Source organism: Perognathus longimembris, chromosome 15 (genome assembly GCF_023159225.1).
Source record: "Perognathus longimembris pacificus isolate PPM17 chromosome 15, ASM2315922v1, whole genome shotgun sequence".
Classification (NCBI taxonomy): Eukaryota; Metazoa; Chordata; class Mammalia; order Rodentia; family Heteromyidae; genus Perognathus; species Perognathus longimembris.
The window spans coordinates 57,825,065-57,839,616 of NC_063175.1; the positions used below are offsets into that span (position 1 = coordinate 57,825,065).

The 14,552-nt window shown below is 57.8% G+C and overlaps 1 protein-coding gene across 3 annotated transcripts in view; it reads left to right on the forward strand.

Moving 5' to 3' along the window:
• Positions 1 to 13,874, forward strand: part of Znf236 (zinc finger protein 236) — a 70,102-nt gene extending 56,228 nt beyond the window's left edge. Inside the window, exons 25-32 of one of the 3 annotated variants that reach the window (XR_007213358.1) lie at positions 215 to 397; positions 1,361 to 1,548; positions 4,529 to 4,654; positions 5,711 to 5,908; positions 6,775 to 6,904; positions 10,458 to 10,634; positions 11,668 to 11,967; positions 13,518 to 13,874. Coding sequence is in view for 2 of the 3 variants with exons in the window: in XM_048363130.1 (XP_048219087.1) it covers positions 215 to 397; positions 1,361 to 1,548; positions 4,529 to 4,654; positions 5,711 to 5,908; positions 6,775 to 6,904; positions 10,458 to 10,634; positions 11,668 to 11,789 (1,124 nt within the window). In the remaining variant the exon portion in view is untranslated. Of the gene's footprint in view, positions 1 to 214; positions 398 to 1,360; positions 1,549 to 4,528; positions 4,655 to 5,710; positions 5,909 to 6,774; positions 6,905 to 10,457; positions 10,635 to 11,667; positions 12,030 to 13,517 lie in introns of those variants that run through there. The other 2 variants (XM_048363130.1, XM_048363131.1) reach the window with 2 other exon arrangements.
• The last annotated feature ends 678 nt before the right edge of the window (positions 13,875 to 14,552 follow it).

Sequence of the window (14,552 nt, forward strand, 5' to 3'; positions counted from 1 at the left end):
CTGAGGAATTGAACCCAGAGTTTCATGTATACAAGGCGAGCACCTTACCACTAGGCCAGATTCCCAGCCCCTGGGACTATTCTTTTTAAATGAAGTAGTTAAAGATGATTGATAGTTTAGTTTTAATCTTTATCTTTTTGAAATAATAACTAAAACAAATAAAAGAGAACTGTGTTGTTTTAGAGCTTGGCTTTGCTTTGCTGTGTCTGACAAGCAGGGACCCAGGACCTGGCTCAGGTGATGACGTCACAAGGCATCGTGTCCACCTCCACGGGCCCCCATGAGATCACCCTGACCATCAACAACTCAAGTCTCAGCCAGGTCCTGGCCCAGGCCGCGGGCCCCACCGCCACGCCATCCTCAGGCTCTCCCCAGGAGATCACCCTGACTATCTCTGGTTCGTACGTCGCGTCCTGGACCCCTCTCTCTTCCTGTGCAGATCGTCTCACTCCGGTCTCTTTTCCACACCACCCATCTCTGCCCAAGCCATGGCTCTTTGAGCACCTAGTATTTGTGGGAAACTAAAATGTATAGAAATCCAATGGCAGGAATTTCTGTGGCTTCTCATGTTACTTCCAGGTTAGAGTTGCATATGTGTGTAATTGCCTTTCAGAGTCGGTTATTTTGCTATTCTTGTTTAGCAAAGCGAGGAATGGCTTCCTGATTTTTATTCATGTTCTGTTCATCGAGGACTGTCACTGGTGTGCGCCGTGCACACCAGGACACAATGGACAGCATGATGTTTGCCTGCTTAAGACTCAGAACCCTACTCAGGTGGGAAAAGTTCAAGTACCGTAGACAGGCAGAAAAGCCATTTGACAGGACAGCGCCCCTGCGTCCCCTCTGCCCTGTGTCACAAGGCCCAGAGGGAGCCAGGAGCCGGCTGGCCTCATAGAAGAGGAGGCCTGTCCTTGCCTGACCTGCCACAGGTTTGTCCTCTCAGCACTGACTGCCAGAGCAAATAGGGAGAGGTTTTGTTAGCCTTTTGAAAGAACATCCCTGTGTCACGTAGGACACGTGAGTGTGTAAAAGCTCACACAAGCTGTCTTTGAGAATACAGCGACAGGAGCAGAGGACCCGAGCTTCCCAGGTTGCCCTGCTGCACTGCGCGTCCTGTCGGGGCCGTCTCTTCTCCTGGAGCGGCTGTCTGACTTCGCCCCCTTCGCGGTGGCAGGGGCATCGCCCTCCCTCTTCCATGCAGGCCCTTCTCTGTACTTTGCTAGGGGAGCGCCACGTACCCACCTGTAGAGGTGCACACTTCCCATGCCGTTGGATGCGGGAGCTGCTGCGTGGCTCGGCCCACGCCCTGGGCACGTGGCTTCCGCCTCTCTCCACTGACCTTCCCTTGCCTCTTTTATAGAACTGAATCCTGCAAGTGGGAGCATCCCTTCGTCCACACCAATGTCACCTTCAGCCATCTCCAGCCAGAATCTGGTCATGTCCTCATCCAGCATGGGGGGGGACGCGAGCGTCACCCTGACCCTGGCTGACACTCAGGGCATGCTGTCAGGAGGCCTGGACACAGTCACGCTCAACATCACTTCGCAGGTGAGTGTCCAGGGGCCCACGGGCGCCTGCGGAAACATCAAAGCAAAACACATTTATTCAGTATAGAAATCATCAAAAAAACCCGAAAGTCCAACCATTGTTTTCACAACTCAAATAGAACTATGGTGGACATGTTGGTGCATCTGGTTATGCATGCAAGATAACCTCTTCCACGTTCTGCATAAATAAGGTCATGTGGCACATTGTGACCATCTTCTTTTATGAGTAATTTTGACAGAGCCACATTTTTTTGTTGTTGTTGGTCATGGGGCTTGAACCTAGCACTGTCCCTGAGCTTTTGTGCTCAAGGCTAGTGCTCTACCACTTGGAGCCATAACACTTTTGGGTTTGGGGGTGGTTAATTGGACATAGGAGTCCCACAGACTTTTGTGCCCCGGCTGGTTTCAAGTCATGATCCTCAGATCTCAGCCTCCTGAGTAGCTAGGATTACAGACATGAGCCACCAGCAGTCGGCATAAAGCACAACTTTTAACTGCTGTACAGCATTTAATATTTTAGATGAACCTTACCAAGAGATACAGTGTTATTTGGGGGTGTACTAAATCAAATGGGATTATGATTTAGTTTCCATGATGAATTCCAGATAGGCTTCATCAAAGGTGTGTACATTTTAAATATGCTGCCTCAGGCTGTAGGACTAGAAAGTTTCAAAGCCTAATGAGAAAAATCATAGTCATATGCCAGGCGCCAGTGGCTCAAGCCTGTGACTCTAGCTACTCAGGAGGCTGAGATCTGTGGATCTCAGTTCAAAGCCAGCCCGGGCAGCAAAGTCTATGAGACTCTTATCTCCAATTAACCACCATAAAACCAGAGTTGTGCTGCGGCCTAAGTGGTAGAGCACTAGCCTAGACCAGAACACTGAGGGACATTGCCCATGCCCAGGCCCCCTGAGTTCAAGCCCCACGACTGACAAGAAAAATAAAAGAGAAGTCATAGTAATAAATTAGCTTCTTGGATGTTAATCATCAGCACTGAGGTGCAGATGTGATGCGTGACTTAGCTCTGCTCTGCAGTGGAAGTGTTGCACACAGGCAGGAAAGCCATAATGCAGACTTGCTGACCGGTACATATCACAAAAAGCCCAGCAAAGAAAAATGGTCCTAAAATCCCTGTGAGTAGTTTACTTAAGTTGTATTTCCCCATAGTTTCTGCCCTATAGGCAAAATTGAATCCATACCAAAGTATTGGGAATGTATACATTTTTAAGTCCAGAATTAATCCTGAGTACAAGGGCAGCGATTTATATATTCATGATGGGAATTCTATTTTATGAGTCCTTATAATCTTTTTAAATGGAACTACTTATAGTTACAGATAGTGGACCAGGTGGAGCTTATTTAAAACTTGATGTTTAGACCTACGTCTGTGGCTTTTGCGGCCCCAATAGAAAATAAGGATTTGATTGTGGAAGGCGTTAGGAATTGACAGATCTTATTAAAGGTCTGTCGTGTGACCAGAGCCTTCTCAAGGCTCCTGAGGACTGCGGATGTCCGATCCTGCTGCTTGCAACAAAAAGGCCCAGTAGTTCTGTGTGGCATAGTAGAACTGCATGTGCGCTTCACAAGTATGCTCTTCTGCACGTATGTATAAGAACTTCAGTAAGATGTCACTTCATTCTGTCAGGTTACCTGTTGGCTGACATGTGGCTATGGTGGCTGAGAAAGTAATACTGTCTGCGGCCACTGGGTGTCGTGGTAGGCTGGAGATGGTTACAGTGAGTGAACAACTCGGGCACGGGGAGATAGATGCTGTGCTTTGTCTCCATACACAGGAGCTGAACACCCTGACTCGGTGAAGTGCAGAGAGGAACACGGGCCGCTAAGGCTGGAGAGGGAGGGCTGAGGGAGGAGAGGGAGCTTTCCCCATCGGGTAGCAGGCGCCCATCCTAGCGTGCTGTAGTGTGACAGGGCTGTGTGCAGCTCACACATCTCTCTGCCTTCAGAGGGAAGGTCGGAGGGCTGCCACACTCACACAGAGCCTGTGTGCACCTGACCTCTCCATGCTCTGTGCGTAGGGGGGGTGGTTCACAGAGACGCACATCTGAGGAGGCCACCGCCCTGAGTGTTGTGTGTGCCAAAAGAAGGTAAGCAATCCGACTGCCAAGCAACAGGGACGTAAAGGGTGCTCGGCCCACAACCCACAGGGTGGTGTTGAGATGAGTGTTGTTAACAGTTGAGAGTGGAAATCTAATGCTGGGACATGGGGTCACCCTGAAGAGCAGCCTGGTGTCCCTGGCTGTCACGCCCACACTCTCGTCCGGTCAGGTCTTCCCTCTGACTCCCGCACCTGGCTTCATTCACCTGCGCTCTGTCCCTGCAGGCGTGTGCTGGCGTCTCATGTAACTGGAGTAGACAGCACGTGGTCTTCTGTGGCTGGCCTCATGCGTGGTATTTTCCACATTTATCCATATCATTGTGACGTGCTTCTTTGCGTTTTATTGATTGCTGAATAATACTTATTCTTTTTGTTGTTTTTGCCAGTCCTGGGACTTGAACTCAGGGCCTGAGCACTGTCCCTGGCTTCTTTTTTGCTCAAGGCTAGCACTCTGCCACTTGAGCCACAGCGCCACTTCTGGCCTTTTCTGTATGTGTGGTGCTGAGGAATCAGACCCAGGGCTTTCATGCATGTGAAGCAAGCTCTCTACCACTAGGCCATATTCCCAGCCCCGCTGAATAATATTTCTATACATGGGTATAGCACAGTAATAATCCTTTCTATGCATACACCACATCCTTTAGTCGATGGAAGTGTGGGTGGCTTCCACGTAGAGTGGTTATAAATAATGCTGCCGTCGCCCTTTTGTCTACAGGTTTCCCAGTAGACCTGGGTTTTCATCTTTCTATGGTCGCTGGGTTGAGTTGTGAATCTTGCTGTCCGAGGACTGCACCCCTGAAGATCTTTTAAGCCACTGCTTGATAGGATAATGCTATAACTTCTAAAACAAGTCATCTTTTTCCAGGGCCAGCAATTCCCCACCTTGCTCACGGATCCCTCGGGCCAAGGCGGGTCAGGCTCCCCGCAGGTCATCTTGGTGAGCCACACCCCGCAGTCCTCCTCTGCTGCCTGTGAGGAGATAGCCTACCAGGTACGGGCGGGGGTGGCTGGCGGGGGTGGCCGTGGCCCGTGGCCTGGGGGGTGGGGCTGCCACTAGGCTATGGCATCAGTGATGTAGCAGCTCTCGTAAATCTTCTAGAAGCTTCTGTTTTCCCAGGCCTCTGGCTTCACAGAGACAGTTACCTTGTTTATGGTTGTCAGTTGTGGGGCTTGAACCCAGTTTCTAGGCTAACTGGTAAATTGGAGATAAGAGTCCCATGGACCAGGCTGGCTTTAAACCATGATCCTCAGATCTCAGCCTCCTGGGTAGCTAGGATGACGGATGTGAGCCACTAGTGCCTGGCCTCCATTTAGATCTTTGTGCAGATTTTCGGTAACACCTTTGCTTGTTCTTATCTCTTGGCACGTACACACATGTGAATCTTCACGTATTTGTGTATTTGGGGGGCAAGACCTAGTTGATCGTAACGAGCATGCTTTGGAGATGGGCACGTCTCCTGGGAAGTGATCACCAGGAACTCGGGCTGAGGAGCCCGTCCTCGGCGGAGGGGCGTCATTCTTGGCCCAGGCAGCATTATCCGCGAGTCAGGAAGAGTGTTTGAGGACACCGGCAGTTGGTGGCCCGTCGGTGAGGCCTGGCGTGCCCCGTGGCTGGGGCAGCTATCTGACTGGCAGATGGAGAGACCCACAGCCCTGAGCTGCCCAAATCGGGCTGTCTGCTGTCTGTGTGGCATTGCTCGCAGTTGTGTCAGCATGGGGAGGGGGTTTGCATCCGTGGAAAGCTTGCGGTGTGCAGGAGTGCTCTGAGCCCCTTTGTGGGCAGCACTGTGACTTCTGGTTGTGTCTCCGTGGAGGAAGCAGGTAGGGATGGGTAAGCTGATCAGGAAGGCAGCAGTGGAGCTGGCTTCGAACCTGGTTAGTCGGGCCCCAGGCTTCCCATGCACCACGCTACCACGCTTGTAGCCAGCACATCCCCTAGACTGGGTCGGAACAGCCCCGGCTCGGTGGCCAGCGGCAGCGGGCAGCAGTGAGCTTGCTGCCGGCGTGCTGTCTGTGGCTGGAGACCGCAGAACTCGCAACTCTGCAGGTGACGGACGTCTCCACGCCCCTGGCCCCGAGCAGCCAGCCTGAGAAGGAGGGCCCTGCACACCAGTGCCTGGACTGCGAGCGCAGCTTCTCCTCGGCCGCCGTGCTCATGCACCACAGCAAGGAGGTCCACGGCCGGGAGCGCATCCACGGCTGCCGCGTCTGCAGGAAGGCCTTCAAGCGCGCCACGCACCTCAAGGTACGCGTGGGGCGGCCGAGGCCCCGCCCCGCAGCCAGCGCCCCCTGCTTCTCGGCCCCGGCCATGGAAATGGGAACGCTGAGGCTGTGGGGACTTGTGGGGTGAAGTGACTGGGGGTGGAGGGACGCCCCCTCCCCCTGGGAGGACCCGGTGCTGCCGCAGCCGCACACAGCCACACCTAGTGGTGGCGTGCGGGGTCCTGGCTGCCTGGCTAGGGAGGAGCGGCGCGCAGGATGGGCTCTCGGGGCCCCTTCCTCCCCCCCAGCTTAGGAAAGCATGCGGGAGGGGGCCGCCCTGGACCTGCTGAGGGTCAGGGTCCTCAGTCGCACGGTGGGGTCGACGAGGAAGATCGGAGAAAGACACCGACCGGTCCACATTGAGGCACATCCTGCAAAAGACCCGTGGCCGACACTGAGCTCCGAGCACCACCTCACCTGTCAACGTGACGGTGCTGCCGTGTGCAGCCTGGGCCCTGTGTCCGGCGCTCTCCGGGCGCCGCTCCTGGCGTCTTCCCCTTCGCCGTGCAGTGGTCAGGGTAGAATCGGAGAGCCCGTGGCCCGCAGCCGCCTCAGGGCTGTCAGCAGGGCCTACGGGCTCTTCACAGCTGGCTGGGGCCCTGGCGTCTGGGGGACCTCCGTGCATGGGGGTTTGGAGCAGAGCTTCGTGGGGCTCCTCGTGGCCATCAGCCGTGCTCGGTGAGACTGGCCCCCCGTCGTGGCCGGTGGGCCGCCGGCCCTGGGCACGCAGCCGGGTGTTCACCCGGCCGCTGATGTGGCTTTCAGAGTGCTTTGTCTTCCCTTTGCTACTGCCAATCCCTGGAGTTGTGTGGTCGTCTGAGATGCCCCTGTTTCTGTGTGTCTCGCCAGGAGCACATGCTGACACACCAGGCGGGCCCCTCGCTCAGCTCTCAGAAGCCCAGAGTGTTCAAGTGTGACACGTGCGAAAAGGCGTTTGCCAAGCCCAGCCAGCTGGAGCGACACAGCCGCATTCACACAGGTAGGAGACGCGCCAGGCTTCGTGTGTTGTGCTTTGGAGCGGACCAGCATTGGCAAGAAAGTAGCACGGGCCACGTGCACGTGCCGGGTCACGGCGCTGCACCCCTCGGGCTGCGGGCACGGCTCCCGGTGGGAGCACACCCCTTCCCCGGGAGGCGTTACGCTCCAGGCTCTGTGACCCCGCTCAAGTCAGCACTCTGGTCCTTCGTCTCCCCCAGGGTCTCTGCCACCCACTGACGTGCACGCACTGGGCATGGAGGCTTCTCTTGGCCCCCACCAAGCATTCAGTACAAACGCAAACTGTAGCTTCATAGAGCTTTTCGTCAGAGACAGTTTAAAGAGAGAACATGCAGTGTTCCCGAAGAGTAGAATGAGGCCTTGTGAAGATCCTAGCGTGGACGCTAGAAGTCCATTGACGGGTGGCCACTCGCGGGCGTGGCTGCTAGGAGCACGGCTAAGGCCCATCTCTGGTCTAGACCGGAAGCTTAGTCAGGGCCCCACAGTGCTCCATAGGCGGGCGCCGCTCTCGGAGCTGTCCCCCGTGGCCTCGCACACAGGGGCCCGCACGCCTGCCCCAACGGTGCCTCCCTCCCTCCCTCCCTCCCTCCCTCCCTCCCTCCCTCCCTCCCTCCCTCCCGCCCTCTGGCCTATGCCAGGCTCCACATTTCTGCCCCAACTCACATTTGGTTTACATGTGAATCTTCCCATTCTACTTTCTCAAGTATTCACTGTTAGTCAAACTGTTAGTCAATTAAATAGTGAAATTTCATTTTTAAAAATTACTATGTAGGTTCCTGTTTCTGGGTTTTTCCATTCTTTTGCTCTATAGTTACAGTTTGAGGTAATAACGACCAACATACAAGTGTACAGTATCCTCTAGAGCACTGCGAATTGTGGACATTAAACTGGGGCGATATATACATACATAAATCTAGCGATCTTCTTTGGCCGTACTGGAGTTTGAGCTTGGCCTCGTGCTTGCCTGTCCTGCTCACTTAACTGAGACTCTACAGCTTGAGTTGTGCCTCCCTCCAGCCTTGATTTGTACTGGTTATTTTGGAGATGGAGTCTAGTGAACTTTTCTACCCGAGCTGGCCTCAGCCTCCTGAGTCGTTAGGATTACAGACACGAGCCGTTAGCACCCACCTTGAACGCTGTTTGTGAAGATGCTCCGCGAGGAAAGCGTCGGGCTTGACTCTGTTGTTTAATGAGTGGGCTGCCTCACTCCCTTGTTACCCCTTTGTGATCACATGCTGCCATGTTCGCAGTTTGAGGTGGAAATACTGCCAGGTGCCCTTGGCTGTCGGGTGTGGGGCCTCCCGTAGGTGGTGTGAGAGGAGGGACCAGCAGGCTGCGGAGGAGCCCATTCCCTGCCTGCTCCTCTCCTGGGGCTCACAGCCGCCTCCTGGGCTGGCCCTGTTCCTCCCTGAGGCCTCTCTTGCCCCTCTGACCTCCCAGACATTGCATACATTTCAAGCTGTGTTAGGTCATACTAAATTGGCTCAGCATTTAAGGGATGCATGGCGGCAGGGGCAGTGGAATTCACCTCTGCTGACTAGCAGGGTCGGCAGCATTAAGAGATGGCTGGCTTCCTTGCAGCACTTCCTGCGTCAGCAGTGTGGCCAGCAGGACTGTTTGCATTCCCTGCTCAAGGTCCCTTGGCTGGAGCAGAGATGACCAGCCTCTGCTGGGATGCTCTGGAGAGGGTCGGCAGAACCCAGCCCCTGTGCCCGTGGCCCCTCCCACAGGCAGCAGGCCCCTCCCTCAGATGGTAGGCCCCTCCCACAGGCAGCAGGCCCCTCCCTCAGATGGTAGGCCCCTCTCACAGACGGCAGGCCCCTCCCTCAGATGGTAGGCCCCTCTCACAGACGGCAGGCCCCTCCCTCAGATGGTAGGCCCCTCCCACAGGCAGCAGGCCCCTCCCTCAGATGGTAGGCCCCTCCCACAGGCAGCAGGCCCCTCCCTCAGATGGTAGGCCCCTCTCACAGACGGCAGGCCCCTCCCTCAGATGGTAGGCCCCTCCCACAGGCAGCAGGCCCCTCCCTCAGATGGTAGGCCCCTCCCACAGGCAGCAGGCCCCTCCCTCAGATGGTAGGCCCCTCCCACAGGCAGCAGGCCCCTCCCTCAGATGGTAGGCCCCTCTCACAGACGGCAGGCCCCTCCCTCAGATGGTAGGCCCCTCTCACAGACGGCAGGCCCCTCCCTCAGATGGTAGGCCCCTCTCACAGACGGCAGGCCCCTCCCTCAGATGGTAGGCCCCTCCCTCAGATGGTAGGCCCCTCTCACAGGCAGCAGGCCCCTCCCTCAGATGGTAGGCCCCTCCCTCAGATGGTAGGCCCCTCTCACAGGCAGCAGGCCCCTCCCTCAGATGGTAGGCCCCTCTCACAGGCAGCAGGCCCCTCCCTCAGATGGTAGGCCCCTCCCACAGGCAGCAGGCCCCTCCCTCAGATGGTAGGCCCCTCCCACAGGCAGCAGGCCCCTCCCTCAGATGGTAGGCCTCTCCATAGGTTGCAAACTTGGCAACCTCTACTTCATTTCCATATTCTTTGCAGCAATTAAATAACAGTTAAAAAATCTGGCATATGTGCTTAGGATCTTCAATTAAGATTATATTTTAAGTGTTCAATTGCATGTATATATATGGACATTACATAAGTGGAAGCTACATGGGCTGACATAAGCCCTTTTTATGATCTAGTAGAAAAACCAAGGAAGTATAAGTTATGATCAATTATGCAATGACTTTAGGAAAAGTTTATTAGAATGCAAAGGGGTTTCTAGTGTCAAAAAGATAAAGGAGTTTATAATGTTAAAAAGATTTACAGACTGGGCACTGGTGGCTCGAGGCTGTAATCCTAGCTCTTTTGGAGGCTGAATACTGAGGTTCGAAGCCATCCCAGGCAGGAAAGTCCATGAATCTTTTATCTCCAGTTAACCACCAGAAAAGGAAAAGGACAACCAACAAAAACCCCACCAAGATGCACATATATGTACACACACAATAGTGTGTGTGTGTGTGTGTGTGTGTGTGTGTATCCTGGGGCTTGAACTCAGGACCTAGGCGCTGTTCCTGAGCGTTAGCGCTTAAGGCTGGTGCTGTGCCTCTGAGTCGTGCCTCCACTCCGGCTTTGGGTGGTTAAGTGGAGATGAGAGTCTCATGGGCTTTCCCGCCTGTGCTGACCTCACACCGAGGGCCTCGGCTCTCAGGCTCCGCGGTAGCCAGGATTATCACAGGCAGGCGCTGCCTGGCTCAGCCAGGTTCTCAAGGGCATTTTCAAATGATGTAAATGCACTTTTTATGAAGTGGATTGGGTGCTCTTGTGTCCACATGGCTTTCCAGCACTGCCCATCTCTGGATCTCTGGAAAGTCAGTGTCCCCCCCCCCCCCCATAGCAAGGCTGGAACTCGGGGTCTCGTACTCTTGCTCAGTGCTCTGGTCATAGCTGGTGCTCCACCACCTGAGCCGTGCCGCCAGTTCTGCACAGTGCGTTTGATCGCAGAGTGGCTCTGAGCCATCTGGTGTGCGCAGGCGCGCTGAGCAGGGTTCTGTGCAGGGGAGCGGCCGTTCCACTGCACGCTGTGCGAGAAGGCCTTCAACCAGAAGAGCGCGCTGCAGGTGCACATGAAGAAGCACACCGGGGAGCGGCCCTACCGCTGCGACTACTGCGTCATGGGCTTCACGCAGAAGAGCAACATGAAGCTGCACATGAAGCGGGCACACAGCTTCGTGGGTGAGCCCCCTCCCCTCCCCCAGCCTGTGCCCCCCTCCTCGCTCCCGCAGTACTCCCCCCCCCCATTTGGGGCTCTGGGCCCTAGGGCACCTGTACCTGGAGGCCCCCGTGGCCCTGGGCTGCTTCCTGGTGACCCCTCTACCGCGCAGTGGTTGTCCGTGTGTTACACACCGTACAGCTGCCCCTTGGAGAAGAGACAAGCCTAATTTGGAGATCCCGTGCGTGGGGGGAGAGGAGGGGTGGAGCCCTGCCCTCCCCCCAGGCAGGGTCTCGTGGTGTAGCCAGGGCCTGCCCCCACGGTGCGGGAGAGCAAGCGACCGGCACCCTCCAGCACTCTCTCTACAGAGAGGGGGCCGGTGGGACTGCTCTGGGGCTCGGGACAGGGGCCTGGCCACCCACCCTGTGGAGGAGGGGCTCTGGCTCTTGCCCACCTGCCCGCCCTCTGCCTCCTCGGCACAGACCCCAGGTGGGCCTCAGAGTACCGGGCTGGCCAGTGGGCATCGGGGGAGGGGAACGCTCCGCACCAGCCACTGCCCGTGCATCCTGGCAGCGAGCTGGAACAGCGGCGTGGGCCTCCGCCCTGAGCCAGGGGGTGGGGCGCTCCTGCGCGCAGTGTCCAGGGGAGGGGCTCGCCGGGCTCCCCGGCTCCTTGCCGCTGGAGAAGCCGTCGCGTTGTGGACGTGGATCGGCACGCACGGCCCTTACACGGGTGGGCATGTGGAACCACACACGTGTGGCGGGGCTCCAGGGGTCGCTCCGTGGCTGGGGGGCGTGGCCGGGGGCGTGGCCGGCTGGTGAAGGCACCCGTCCCACAGAAGGGTTTAGCCTCCCTGCCCGCCTTCATGCCCGCCCCTCCTCTGAGACCCGCCTCCCTGCCCGCTCTCCTCTGAGGCCCACCTCCCTACCCGCCCCTCCTCTGAGGCCCGCCTCCCTGCCCGCCCTCCTCTGAGGCCCGCCTCCCTGCCCGCCCCTCCCCTGAGGCCCGCCTCCCTGCCCGCCCCTCCCCTGAGGCCCGCTTTCTCTGCCGCTCCAGGAACGCTGCAGGCGGCCACGGTGGTGCAGGAGCAGGACGGGGAGGAGCTGCGCACGCTGCACCTGGAGGAGGTGGTGCAGGAGGCGGCGGGCGAGTGGCAGGCCCTCACCAACGTGTTCTGACGCCCGCCCCTCCTTCCAGAAGCTCTGCGGGGAGACCGGGGCCGCCGCGCTAAAAACCTCCCACAAGCGCTTTTTAGCTATAAAATTACCTAAGGAATCATTGTCCTTCAGAGACTGACAGGAAAGAACTGAGAAAGATGTAAATGTGTTGTCATTGTCTACAAATCACTGAACTCAGGTACTACCATAGTTTCCTCTTTTCCGTGGCCAGCGTGTCTAGCTAACCGGACGTTAACTGGATTTTCCTATCACTGTAGTGTGATTTCTTGGTATTGGCAAGGACGGGAGTTAGCGAGGAGAGGAGCGCGAGGCTTCCCGTGCTTTCTGTGAGCAGGCGCCTTGCTTAGGAAGCGTAGCCAGGCGCCCGAGGCCCGCGCGGCTCGTTCCACGGGCCTTCCCACGTCTCACTCTGCAGTTCGAAGCTGGTGGCAGCTGCCTCGTCCTCCGCCCGAGGTTACCGTGGTGGATGCCCTGCGAGGGGGCTGGCCCCGTCTCGCTCCTCCCAGGCCCCTCCCCCCTGGTTGGGAGGACGCGGGTCTGGGGCGCGGTGGCGGGGCGGAGGCAGCCCGGCCCCGCGAGGCGGCCCGCGCAAGCCTTATCTTGCGGACAGGAAGTGGCAGGCGGCGTCTCTGGGGACAGGCCGTCCCGGTCCCCCTCCGCAGGTGGAGGGTGAGGACCACCAGAGCCCCGTGGCTTTCTGCTCATTTCAGGGAGCGGCGCCACACCGGGCACGCCCCACGCCAGCCCCCCCCCCCCCCCCCCCCCCCCCGTGCTGGGCGGCGCGTGCGCCCAGCCCGCAGCATTCCAAAGACGGTGTTGGCTCCCTCACGACGACCTGCGTGTCGTGTGTGTAATTACGTGTGTACATAGCCAGCTGTGTGGCCTCCGTGTGGCTGAGCGGTGTGTGCGCCCAGAGCCGCGCGTGCTCGGCCTCGTGTGCAGCTCGTGAGTACATGGCTGTCTTCTTCACTGGAACACACAGCGGGGGGCTGTGTCTTCTGGGAAGGATTGCTTTGTGTCCTCCCCTCGCCTCCCCGGCTTCTGAGGCGCAGCTCCTCGGTGCGGGGACCGCGCCGGCCGGGAGGGCCACACCGCCGGCCTCCCGAGGCCGCGGGGCCCTGTGGTTGGCACCGCGCCGGTCGCGCTGTGGTCGTCTCTTCCGGCACCTTGCTGGCCGTGACTGAAAACATTCTTAATGTAAAATATTTAAGTCAGAAAGTTGTTAAACAAGGTTACCTTTTTTTCCAGACAGCTTTGTGTATTGTATATTTTTTTAAGAAATTCAGAGCCTTATTTGACCCTTTGTGATCCTGGACTTGTGTGAATCCCAGCGTTCCCTAGGCGTCCGCGCGTGCCGGGCTGAGGGAGTGTTTTCACGATAATTGTAACTGCGGGAGAGCTTTTAAAGGCTCTGCTCTTGATGCACTTTTCTTTTATAATTTTGTATTAAACTAATTTAGAAATATTGGTTCATTTTAATGAACAAATATCCCCAAAGTTGAAATTATTGGCATTTTACATTGTTTGGTCTTGTGGGTTATTTATTTGGCTGTTGGCCTCCACCGTCATCTCAGGACACTTGTGAAGGGGCTGTGTGGAAGGGGGCTCGTGGTGTGACTGACGGTTAATTGCCTATTTAAGTCGGATCTTAACGGATGGATCTGAGACCTTTTATTCTGGTTGAAGGAAAAAAAAAGTCCACTAATGATCTGTTTTGTGTCTTCTCAGTTCATTTGCAGGTAGATGGAGGACATTGATGTGTTATTTTGATTTTCCTCCTGATCATAAAAGCTGCTTGTCATGTAAAACATTCCTTGAGAATGCCGGGCTTTGAACACACGCCCCTCCACCGAATCCTGGTGGCTCCCGCGGCCGCGGCGCCGCGGGCTGGAGGAGGGCGCGGTGTGCCGACTGCCCGGCCGAGCCAGCAAACGCGGTCCATCCCTTCCCTCCAACGTGGCGGAACGGCGTGGCGCGGGAGCGCACGTCAAGTTCAGATGTGCTTAAAGAACAACCCTGGCCAGTGGCGGTTCCCTCGGCCTCTCTGCTGCCCCGACCGCGACGCGCCCCTCCCGCCCCGGGTGTGAAGAGCCGCAGCCCGGCGCCCCCCGGCGTCCCCCCGGACGGAAGCCGGCGACCCCTCCCGGGACTGCTCCCACCCCCGGCCGAGGCAGCCGGGCGCAGACGGCCGGCCAGGGCGCACACGTGTCCTCTACACGCGGGTGTCACACGTGACAGTGGGTACGCGTGCGCACGCTGTGTGTTCATGCACCGCCCACGTGGGTCTGCTCGGACACGCGGTTGGAATGCGTGTGCACGCGTGTGCGGCGTGTGGACGCGTGCTTCCCCGGTCCCGTGCCGGGTGCGGGCCTCGGAGCCCCGTCGCGGAAGGTGGGGCTCGGCGGGTCCAGCCGGCCGCACCCCGTGGAGGCCCGAGGGGCGGCGTGGACTTTGGGAAGCCGGCTTCCGGCCGCCTGTGACTGGGCCCTGGAGACGTGCCTCGCCTCGCCCGGGCTCCTCCGCCCGCCCTGCGCCCCGACCCCGCCCGCGGCCCTGCCCGCCGGGCCTCCGCGCCCCTGCTCTGTCATCGGTGACATGGTCCTCGGGGTGCGGTCCTCCAAGCCCGCAGCAGGCTTTCTGCGCACGAGGACGCCGCCCGCCCGCCCGCCCGCCGACAGACGTGCTCCCCGCCTCTGCGGCCGGCTCCCCCCACGCCCCGCCCCCCCCCAGAGGCCGGCCATCCTTTACATGAATGACTAAGCA